Source organism: Pezoporus occidentalis, unplaced genomic scaffold (genome assembly GCF_034315485.1).
Source record: "Pezoporus occidentalis ecotype Australia unplaced genomic scaffold, CSIRO_AGI_Poc_V1 ctg8, whole genome shotgun sequence".
Classification (NCBI taxonomy): domain Eukaryota; kingdom Metazoa; phylum Chordata; class Aves; order Psittaciformes; family Psittacidae; genus Pezoporus; species Pezoporus occidentalis.
The window spans coordinates 9,218,156-9,230,298 of NW_026916158.1; the positions used below are offsets into that span (position 1 = coordinate 9,218,156).

General features: G+C 45.9%; 1 protein-coding gene across 6 annotated transcripts in view; it reads right to left on the minus strand.

The window, feature by feature from the left end:
- The window catches only part of TNIK (TRAF2 and NCK interacting kinase), a 163,161-nt gene that overhangs the window by 64,440 nt on the left and 86,578 nt on the right, over positions 1-12,143 (minus strand). For all 6 annotated transcript variants that reach the window (XM_062603146.1, XM_062603143.1, XM_062603149.1 and 3 more), the window contains exons 4-5: positions 9,827-9,952; positions 1,514-1,624 (exon numbers count right to left, since the gene is read on the minus strand). In XM_062603146.1, coding sequence (XP_062459130.1) covers positions 1,514-1,624; positions 9,827-9,952 — 237 coding nt within the window. The remainder of the gene's footprint in view (positions 1-1,513; positions 1,625-9,826; positions 9,953-12,143) is intronic.

The following is a 12,143-nucleotide window of genomic DNA, read 5'->3' on the forward strand; positions in this document are numbered from 1 at the left end:
ATTAGGTTTATATTTCACATTAAACATTCATATTTGAGGAAGAAAGTAATTTCTGCTATCACCACTGGTAGTCAGTAGTCATTTTATGCTTGTTACCCTGGGATACAACTGTGGAATCTGTAGGGGAGCCCTTTTTTAGTCATGTTAGAGGCACCTCTGTGCATCGGAGACAAAACAAAAATCTCACTGAATTTCAATAAATGCTTGAACAACATGAGATTGAGCTTTGTGTCAGAATTACAATTGGCTGCCAACGTCTGAACAAAGTCCGAGCCACCTTCTCCATCAGGAAACTGGGAACCTTTCATCACCTGAAACCCTATGGAGGTTGCCAACCAATGCCCAATGCATGGCCAAAATAATAGTGATGACACTCAACAGTGGCCCTGGGACCTGATTCAGTGGCTGGGTTCTGACTCACTGCCAGGAACTATTTTAAAAAGTAGGCTCACATTGCTCATACATTTAAATAAGCCTGCATAACTGGCTTTCTGGCACTGAAAGCAGTGTCCACACAACAGATGATTAGCTACAGCACCACATCTGCCCATCATATTGGTCAACAGGGAAGTGCTGTGTCACCTCTAGACACAAGCAGCAGCCTCAGTGGCAGTGTTGGACACCTCCTTCTGGAGCAGTCATCTTGCCTTACTTTCTTCCACAGAATCATACTTGTTTAGATGGGAAAAGATCATCAAGTGCAACCATAAACCTAACAGTGCCAAGTCAAATCCACCACTAAACCATGTCCCCAGGCACCACATCCACATGTCTTTTAAATACCTCCAGGAATGGTGACTCCACCACTTCCCTGAGCAACCTGTTCTAATGGCTGACAACCCTTTCGGTGAGGCAGTTTTTCCTAGAACCCAATCTAAACCTTCCTAGGCACAACTTGAGGCTGTTTTTTCTCATCCTATCACTTGAAGAATGCTCTTCTTCAGGGTTTTCTTCACATGCTCAATATTTCTGTTTCTTCTTGAACAAAACCTCTGTTCATGGAATGACAGGCTTTAATTTTGGGCAACCATTCCTATCACATCATAAAACCTCAGCTGTGCAAAATGCAAGCAAGCCTTTGCTGAAGCTGATGTCTCCTAGTACAAGACTCTGGCACAGCCCATTTTAAGACATTCCAGTCAAACATTTATCTTGTGGGTATAACAGTTGCAGCATCCTCATTAAAGACAGAGATATGTGGATTTAATAAAACATAGGGTGCGTTTGAATAAAGAAGATTCTACCCACAGACTTTATTAGTGCTCACCTTTCTGTCAATTGAAAATATAATTCTAATGTAAATAAATCTTTGCCTTATTAATACTAAGGATTTATTATTATTTTTTTTGTTGAAGGAATAAAGAGGATTAGAAGTCAGGGAACTAAGAGAGCTAAAGGGCTCTCTTAGCTAAAGGCTCCAGCCCATGGCAGCGTGGCAGTCATTCCATGTCTCCTGAGCACCAGCTGCAACACTCCAGCAACACCCAATATTCAGCTCCCTCTGAGCACATACCCGTAAGATCTCTCTGCAGATGTACGCAATCCACTCCTCCTTCAAGGTGTTCCCCTTCGTGTTCTTGATGAGGTCAGTGACAGAGCCTGCACCGCAGAACTCCATCACCAGCTGCCAAATGGAACAAAAATGCAATTATTGTAATTACAGTGACAGGATCCTCCAGGCTGCCTGACCTCAGGGTAGGACCCTGACACTGGCAATGCAACTGTGGGGCGACCACACTGCTATGCAGAGCCACTGGGACATAATCTTGAGCCTATCAGCTTGTAAACCACATAGGTTCTGTTGTAAAAGTGAAACAGTAGAAGGCTGGAAGGCTTGAAAGGCTTGTTGCTCTCCAGAAGATTTGGAACAAGAAACAGTGATCAGTCCAATGCAGAAAATCATCAGAGGAAAGTGGAAACCTTGAAATCTCCCCACCTTGAAAGACCCCACCACTACATACCCTACTTTATACTTATAATCAATCTTTAGCATAAACAGTAATACAAGCAAAACTCTAGCATGTAAGTTCTTCAACTCTGAAAGTGTGAAGGCAACAAGACAGACATTTGAAAGCTTCCTACAACCTTACAAAACAGGTACACTTTTCAATTTTTATTTTGTATTTTTTTAACCAGAAGGTCTTTGGGTTTTATCACCTTTTTGGGCAGGAAACCTTCTTTGAGGGAAAGCTTGCCAAGTAGCTTCAGCCTGTCCAGGACAAAGCTGGCATCCTGCTGCTCAGGTTGGTACAAACAAGACTGGGCATCACCGGTTGTACCACTTTCAAAGTTTCACAAAATTAAATATAGAAGTACAGTGATCTAACCCAGGCCCAGACTTAATATCATACAGCAACTGTGAAATAAATGTTATAAAAACAACACAGGGTGTGTCTGCCTCCCAGGGACATCATGGACCCTAAGGCACACAGGAGCCATCAGTGTGCTCCAGAAAGGGAGCACAGCCCATGCATGCAACAAGCATCCTCTAAAACCTGTGCAAGTGTTTCTCTCAGATGTTAAACCACATTTTCTAATTAGATCAGCTTGCTACTAAAAGATATTCCCTTATGAGTTGTGCCCTGCCATATTCTTCTATGTGTGCGTTTAGTTTCTTATCATGAGAAGCTTACATGGCATTTGATGTTCTACAAGCAAGTAACATCACTGTATTAAAAGCATAGGCCAAGAGCAGAGAAATAAACTGTGAAAGAGTTACTGCTAACCAAATGGCTCAAATGCAGTAATTCAAAAGACTATCATAAACAACCATAAAATACAGATATAGTACTGCTATAAACCTTCACATTAAACACCATACTTGAGCAGACTATACCTTAGCTGGGTTTGACAATGCTCCTATCTTCAGTTTTGATATCAAGTCTGTCTTCCTTTCCTAAACTGACAGCTGAAAAATTATTTGTATGTCCCTGTTGTGTCAGAAAACTGGCTTCAAAAATAGATGTGTCACTAGCCAAAGCCTGCCCTATGCAAGAACAAGGGATGCTGCTTCAGAACTTGCAGCTCTCCCACCCCAAGAGGAGACAAGCAACCCAGCTGGGTCACTGGGACACAGCCTAAGTCACAGGTTACTTACTGCTCACCAACAGGGAATAATGGAACAGCCAGTTCCAAAGCCACTCTTCCTTTTTTTCTTCCCTTTGAATGATTGACGCATGGGGAATATCAGTGTCTGCACATGTTTCTGATTAAATGAACATTTGGGATACCATGGCAGCAAGCTCTGAAAGGAAAACCCTGGATAGCTGAGCTAGCCACAAACACTTTCCAACCCAAAAGGCTGCCCTCTCCAGTCCCCTTCCATGGAAATTCATTCACAGGCTCTCACTAAGGTTTGGAGCAGGATGAAGAGGAAGGGCACGCTATGCTGTGTATACAGCAATCACAATGCTTAAAAGAAGGTGGAAGAAATCCCACTAAAAGTACACAGTGTATCTGTTAACTTGCCAGATTATCTTTATGGAGCTGGCAGTTCATGCAGTCCTCTGCCCTGTCCTTGATTTCCACACAGCAAAGATTAATTTTGCACCAGGAAGTGAATATGGCCAACTGCTGATATATTCCTAATCTGTAATTGTGAAATCTTGAGGAGATGGAGAGGAGAGGAGAAGAGGACAGAGAAATCAAGAAAGGAGAAGGGAAGGGAAGGGAATGGGAGGGGAAATAGAAATGGAGAGGAGAGGAGAGGAGAGGAGAGGAGAGGAGAGGAGAGGAGAGGAGAGGAGAGGAGAGGAGAGGAGAGGAGAGGAGAGGAGAGGAGAGGAGAGGAGAGGAGAGGAGAGGAGAGGAGAGGAGAGGAGAGGAGGAAGGGGAGGGGGAAGGGAAGGGAAGGGAAGGGAAGGGAGAGGGAGAGGGAAAGAGAAACCTCCATGGGATGTGTTTACAACTCGGGTTTTTAAGAGCTCCACAGTCCTGTAACATCACAGAATCATAGGACAGTTAGGGTTGGAAAGGACCTTAAGATCATCTAGTTCCAACCCCCCTGCCATGGGCAGGGACATCCATAGGAAAATACCCAGTACCAGCAGATCTCTGGCAGTACCAGCAGGCTCCAGATCCAGCTGGGCAGGGGCCAAGGGGGCTCAGCATTTTGCATGTGCTACTAACAGAAAGGCACTCCAAAGAACAGCAACACAGGTGATGGCTAAGGAGTCATGCCAACAGGCCAGGTGAGCTCTCACCCACAGCACTGTGTCCTGCTGCATGATGGAGCTTATGAACCATAAATGCATACTGGAGCAGGTGCAGGAGGATGATCAGCTCTTCTCAGAGGACCTGAGGACTTGTTCAGGCAGCCAGGGAATGGATGACTACACGGTATGAGCGTATACTGTCAACAGTGTGGACAATTAAGCACCAGAGAGAGAGAAGAACAAAGTACTGGCATAATATCAACACTTGATGGATATATTTAGGCTGGAAACCAACAAACTGTCTTATAGGAGAAAAGGGAACAAAAGTTTCAGCTGATTTTAGGGCAGAGCTTAGCATATTCACGCAAGATTTCAAATGGTACTTATACTAAGACACCTTCTTTCCAGTCCCAAGGCTTTAGGTGAGTGCTTTGCCCTGCACACACATGTAGCATTACCAACCTTTAGTTAAAGGATGAACTCATGATGTGGTAGGACAACAAACTTGAAATGCAGATTGAATTTTTATTAACCATAATTAAAATTATCAAGATAGGCTAAAGGTAAGATCATCTTCTGAAATTTAATTTGCAAGGCTATTTGTCTAGGAAGTATTTTTAAATACAGTTCATTTAGCATTTACTTAGCTCTTCATATCAGAGTGACAGCAAACTTCATAAGCAAGGCAAATTCAGAAGCAGCAGCTGTAAATTCTGTGCCCTGTTGTCTCACGATTTTTTTGTTTAAAGAGGCTTTGCAGTTTTCAAATCAACCACCACTTTCCCCAGTTTGGGAATGGCCAGTAAGACCTCTGCTCCCATCCCTTCCCCATGGAAGGGCTCAAACCTGAGTATCTCCAGGATAGAAATCCCAGTCCAGCAACTGGTGAACTGCTCCAGCTTGTTCAGAGAAACCCCCCAAAATAATTCAAATCCCTGTTCTGTAAGCCAAATCCTTCCATGTTTCTATTCCTCACCCCAGGAACAAAGTGGCTTCTCTAAGTTACAGAAAACAAACATGCAACATGCCATGATTGAATGATGCTGGAAATACTTTGTCCTGCTGTGTGTGTAAACAGAACACAGGAGCGATGCAGTCCCATACACCCAGGCCACTCAAGCCTCCCATCTCACCCCACAGCCCGGCTCCCTCGCAACAGACTCCCTCATCACACACATCGTGGCACATGGAGCCAGCGATAGAGCATTGAAAAAAAACAACGCAGAGACTTTCACTTGGTGGATCAGCAGAAAAGCTGATGCCCATTTCAGAAACAGAAAAATAGCCATGGAGTTGCTATTATGCAGCAATGCTCTGTAGGAAGATAAGCACAGGTTTTAATTGCCTGTGTTGGTGTTACAGCGGGAGCAGGCTGCGATGCTGCTGCAGCAGCACACATGGGTGGGGGCCAATGCTGCTCTGAGTTCTCCTCTCCAAAACCAGCAGCAAACTGCTCTTGCATATTCTCATAAATAAATTACTTGCCTGGCTGTGCCCTGCCTGTACCTCCCCACACTTTGAGGCCAGCCAAGCAATTCCTGCCCCTTGGGGAGCTGGCGGGCAGCTGCCACCACAGGTCCAGAGCAGGCTGAAAGCTTTGGGCGTAGGGATGGCAGTGAAAGGAGCCATGCTACCAGTCTTGCAATGTTTACAGAACTGACACCGCTTTGAAGTGGAGTGAGAATGAAATAGCATTGGCTTACTCAGCCAGACAGCAGCCGAAAGCCTTTCCTGCTTACCCCAGGCTCTCGGTCAGGGGCTGGAGGAGCAGCCCCACTCCCCTGGGACTGCAAAGCTTGGAGGGACTAGGGAGAATTACAGCTCAGCCAAAAAACATTCCCTCTCAAATGTTTAATGATCTAATTCCTGTGATGTAAGGTTATCAGCAACTGTCCAAAAATATTTTTCAGTGTCTATAAGCAGATTAACAGCAATCCTGCTCCGAGCTGCACAGGTGTCACCCAGTGCTTCGATGGCTTGTGCAACGTTTTCAGTGGAGCCTCCCTGCCCCCATTTTTGCTCTCCAGGTCCTCACTGTGACTGTTCATACCACCCTGCCATGATTCAATAGGCCTCTACAGCTCAACACAGTGAAAAAACCCACTGCAACTACACGGTGACAGCCCTGAGTGCTGCATGGCTGCAGCAGTGCCATCCTGACTTAGCCACTGGTCCTAAATCACTCTAATTCCTTCTTGCCCAGAATCGCCCCAGATGACACATCAGAGGCCACACCAACATGCTCCTCATGAGCAGGTATTTGGCAACCTGAATATTAGCAATTTTCCCCCTTTTTGTGACAGATGTGGCTCCAGGTGCAGGCAGAGTTGCCACGGCAGCCATCCATCTGCAGCCAGCACCGCTGGTCCCTGGGGACTACACAGGGTAGGCTATGCCCTGGGATGCCGCCAGCCCCCACGCTCTGCCTGCTGCCCACGCATGCCAGGGCTTCTCCATTGATGGTTTCAGTGCACCATGGGTGGCAAGGGCAGATGACAAACATCCAGCTGAAATGTCACCTCTATTGACCTGCAGATGTATACACTGTGTTAAAATTATGGGAATGATGTAGAGAGCCTGCAGCTTCCAGCAGCTTGTGAGGGTGGGTGATATGCTGAGAAGGTCCTTTGGGAAGGGGTCACCTACCCCAGCAAGTTCACACAAATGAATGCCCCATCTCCTACTACCAACCTCCCCCCGCCCCCTCCAAATATCTCAACACAACCCCCCTGGGTTACATGCAGCCTAGTAACCCATACTTTAAATCTGAGATGAGCACGGGGAATTTAATGAGTTTAACTCCAAGAAACAGCAGTTAACTGATTAACTGGGTCCTCACCAGTCCCTGGGTCACTTCCCCAACTTCTGCAGCCTTCCCTCTCTTCGCCCCTTGCACCACAGATCCCCCTGGACAGGACCCCTCTGTCCCAGTCAGAGACAGGCACAATCTCCCCTAAAGGTCCACAGTCCCCCCAGAAAGTAACACTTTATCCAACACAGGAATAAGCCTGCCTCTTTTTTCAAAAAGGTTGCCACTGTGACTTTTACTTCCTTTTTTTTCTCAACATATCGGATTTGTGATGTACATCGCCATTGTCATCTGCTAAGGTATCCTCCGTGCACCTCTTTGATTTGAGGAACAGTCGGCTGTTCCGTAGACTCGTCTTTCAGGCAAGTGGCTGCTGGCAAATGGAGCAGCAGCACCAAAACACCTGCTCATCACAGCGGCAGAAGCGATGACAATACTTCATATCAGAAGCTTGCTGCTTTTCCGAGAGATCTTAATCTCCACTGAAAGAGCTCCCTGTTTTTTATTTCCGTATCAGTCTCCTGAATGTCGATAAAAAGAATTACTTGGGCATTATCAGAAACCGCTTTATTTCAACAAAGGGACAATGAAAAATAAACAAGCCTTTATCTGTGCAACAAGACTGATAGAGTTCATGCAAGTCCTAATTCAATCAGATCCTGCAACAACAGCTATTTAACACAACGCCACCAGCACAGGTCTCCTCCACAGCCAGGGAGCTTTCCTGTGAATACCTCAAACAGCCTCAGCACTGGGCATGGACTTACAAAAACCTCACCCCCCAGCACTCTTCAGTGCAAGAAAAGCAGTTTTTGCAAGAACTTGTATCGCAAGCCCATGAGAGAGGCCCCAGAATTGAGAGCAGAGTTAGCTGTCTGAAAGGGAATCCAGATTATATAGTCCACCTTTTCCAGCGGTAAGAGAAGCAGCACAGCTGGGTGAACACCTTCTCCCCTTGCATGGCTGGGTGACCCACCAGGGAAGACCAAGGTTCTCCTCCTGACTTTGGGCATCTGAAGGTGTTACAGCACATACAGCATCTTCTGCTCTTTCATGATGATGGGGATTGATGAAAGTACCTCTCTTAATCGGAAGTTTTCTACAGAGCTTTTCTTTTTGGAGGTCTGGGGTGCTCTGGATGGGACAATCATTTAAAAAAAGCCATTATTTTATTATCACTTTTACATGTCAAGAGTTTTTTGCACCAGAGCTGAAGAAAAAACAAACACAACAAATCCTCTTCAGACCATGCTAACCCTAAACCCAAGCAGCATAAAGGCACTGAGCAAAGCCCAGCTTGAGGGAGGGCTTCTGTTGCTATTGAGGACTCTGGCACACAGTTGGTGGGCTCTTTCTTCCCCCAGGCACTTCAGCAGCACCAGGGGAAATGTTGTGGGTTGGTTTTCTATTTTACTCTTTTTTTAAAGGAGATTATAACCCGCTAAAGCCAAATGGAATTTCACAGGATGAAAAGGCATTTCTCAGCTTGACAGCTTTCTCCTCACTGAATCCCAGCCAAGCTGAAAAGAACATGTTTTTTAAGAGTTCCCACCAAAAATAACCCCAACACCCAAGTAAGAAAAGTCCCTGGAGTCCAAGACCCCAAGTCTTCCAATAATTCAGTGTAGCAGAAAGTCCTGGTAGCAAAATGATGCAGAAGCCCATCAGCTCCATTTCTGTCCCAGAACGAGTGTTCACCAAAACCCCCCAGCTGCCACTGTCCCTGATGCTCTGGCATGCGGATGCAGGGGAAAACTGCTGAAGCCACTGAACCTTTAGCTAGAATAAAGCCTAGATTACACAGAAACTCCAGGGAGGAGCATGCTGCTGCTCTTCAGCGTCTCCATGGTCTTGTGGATGAACCATGGATATTTGCTACCCCTGAAAAATTAGACTCTAGCAATCTTGTTCAGGTACATAAAACTTTGGAAACCACCTGCAGTTAGGTCAGAACTGACTGGATTTAAAAGACTGTGAGGAAATAAACTCCATTTAGACTACATGACAACATCCAGGTTATTATATTCAAGATAACTCAAACACAGCTTTCTCTTTAATGCTGTACTAATGCAAGTAGGGTCTCAGACTGCTGGTCAGACACCTATGGGGGCTGCAGGCTGTTGCTCCACAGACTCAGATCAGCACAGTAACTTTAAATAATTCTCCATGCCCTTATGGCAGTGTCCAGAGCCCTAACCTGTGGTGCCTGCCACCCTGCCCAGCCAAGGTGAGCACCAGGCAGCTGCCCACAAGGAGGTGAGCTCCAATGCTCCAACAACAACCAGCAAGCCACCGACAAGGGGAGAAGTGGAGGAAGCACCCAAGGATTTACAGACAGGCAAAGCAGCTTGCAGCCCTTCAGCAAATGAGGCATCCTCACTGAATTAGCTGAACAGCCACAGACCTTCCTGCTCAACCTTTGCCGTCCCTCTCCTCTTTATTCGTATGCACTGGCTCCATGCAAGATTAAGCATGAGAAGCAGTGCTGAGAGCTAGCACAAATCACACTTGCCCAGTATCCTCCTTCCAGCCTCCACCTTCCCAGCAATGCTCCCGGCTCCCTCCAACTGCTTTGGGTTTTTTTTTTTGGATGCATTTATTTTCATGGGATGGAATAATTTTCAGTTGAAAATTGTAACAAAGATGTCAGTGACGATTCAGAATAGAAATGGTTTTATCATCAGTTTGCAAAGATTTCATGGCATTTTGCAGTGCAGGAAGAGCCTTTTCAAAGCCATGGCTCTGACAAAGACGTGCAAAATAAGATATTTTTGTGCAATATGGGTGGTGGTAAGAGGACAACGTGGAGTAAATAATTTGTATCAAAAAAAACAGTTGTTTTAAAGAAAAGAAAGCAACTTACCCAGAGCTGATCATCCATTCCTGGTGGGTTCTTCTTAATAAAAGCACCATAATAAGTAGCAATATTTCGGTGGTGAGAATACTTCTTCAGCATGTTAATTTCTTGTTTGATCTCTTCCTCTTCATCCTGGGATGAGGCAAAAAGAAAAACCAGAGGCTCTAAAAGACTGCACTTCACAGGCTCCCAGTTCTCTGTGTACGTTGGTGAAATTCCAAGCCCCCCATTTCCGACCGAACTCTCCCAAATTTTCTTGAACTGCTTTTTACAGCCACTTTTTGCAGCCAAACCCTCAGACTGGAGACTAATGGGCTGCTCCTTGAGTAAAAAGATAAGGAGAAAACACAGGCTTTGAAGCATCTGCTTCATTTCTGAGCACTGAACTGGACAGATCTTCAGGCAGCATGGAAATCAGGTAGTTTCCAAATGGCTCAGGTCCTCCGTTTCCTCCAGAGCAGGATCCCAAAGGTGCTGGCAGAGCTTAAGGGGGCAGCAGTCCTCACACATGGGTTAATGACCCACCATCCCTGTGTGCTGCTTCAAACACTGCAGCACAGGCCAGAGCAGAGTGCCCTGGGAAGCTCCTGAGCAGCTGAATGTCTGCAATTGTAAGTATATGCCAGGAGGAGCTGGCCACGCAAAGGGAAGTTTGGCCAGGAACTGAGCTCTCACATGGAGACATGTTCTCCATTCAGAGGTGCACCAATGCCAGACTTGCATGTTTTCAGCAGGTTAGACATTCCTCCATCTTTTTACACTAATTCCTTTATGATTCATACCACAACTTACATCAGTCTTGTGCTGCTCGTAAGCTCAACCATACTTGTGTTACCCAAATAATGCATCAGATATACACAGTCCTGAATCCACCAGAGGCCCAAGAAGATGGCTTTCCTGAAACCACTGCATGGCAGAAGTGCTCTGCACTTTGTATCTTGGCCATCCAATACCCTGCTCTGGAAGCAGCACAAGACGTTTGAGGACACCAGGTGCTGTTGGTGGCACCATGCGGGTAGGAGGCTGATGCTGCCTGTGCACAAACTCTTCACCAGACTAACTTGGCTCTGGTGACAAGCATTATTCTTGTGGTTTGCCACAGCCTCTCTCTGTCCTGTCTTCAACGCGGCAAGAGTTGAAGCAGTCAAGGCAGGGGAACTGCACTGATACCTGTTTTGATGTCCTAGCTCTTTGCTTTCATGACCACCAAACATGCCCTGGTTTTATTTTAAGCTGACTGAATTCCAGCCCACTTTAATTTTGCAAGCTGTGGAGCAGCAGTTAGCGCCTTGATGTCAATAAGCTTTATCATAAAAGGACCAGAAGGACTGTTACTTCTTTATTACCTTTGTGTCCCTCACCTGCTTCATCCAGACTTCAGTTTTACAAACAAAGGACAAGACACCCTGGCAAACAGCGGTGCTTCCTGACAGGGTGTCATGCAATACAGACAGACACACGGCTTTCTTCCCAAACTACCACAGAAAGTGGTTTGATGACTACAGTCTTCCAGAGAGAATTCAGGAAAGAACAGTGAAGATGATGACAGAAGGAACAAACAGAAGTAGTAGCTAGGTGGAGCTTGTATAAACAAACTCCAATTTCATCTTTGGCAAAAACATGGAGAGTGTAAGCACCAAAGAGGATAAGGAACAGGCCCAAACATTACAAGGAAAACCCGGGAATTATTCTAAAAGACCTTTAGCACCTCTTTCCTTCAAGCAGTCAACACAACTTTGCTTGCTTTCATTTGCCCAGGAAACCAGGGAAAAGAACAAGTTATCAGGCCCCATGCCCTCTGCAACAAAAAAAAACAGGTGGATGCTCAACAATGCTGGGAGCAAGGAGGGGTGGTCAGCACAAAACCTCACCAGCTCCCCGAGTACCACTGGCCAGCTCTTCAGTCATCCCCCACCTCATTCCTGGCTCTCTAGGAAAAATGGAGATAAGGCACTTAAGGGACACTTGATCTAAGGCTTTATCTTGAATCCTTCTTCAGGCTGAAGTATTCACAATGAGGAAATGTAACCTCCAAAGCATCAGAGCTGTGGATGGCACCCAAGGACACATCTGTACAGCCAGGCTTAAGGGTCTCCAGCTCAACCTCCTGCTCCAAGAGGGCCTACTGCCAGCAATCACCACCAGTAAATCCAGTGAAGGAGGGAAGAAAAAGGAATTATCATAGTGAACTGCTGTACTACTCCAACCCCAAAACTGACAAAACCCACAGACGAGGTTTTGCTGCCACACTTTGCCTTCACCAATCAATTCTGTTACATCTGTTGCTGGAAGTAGGTCATGCGGCATACAGCAGGACCAGCCC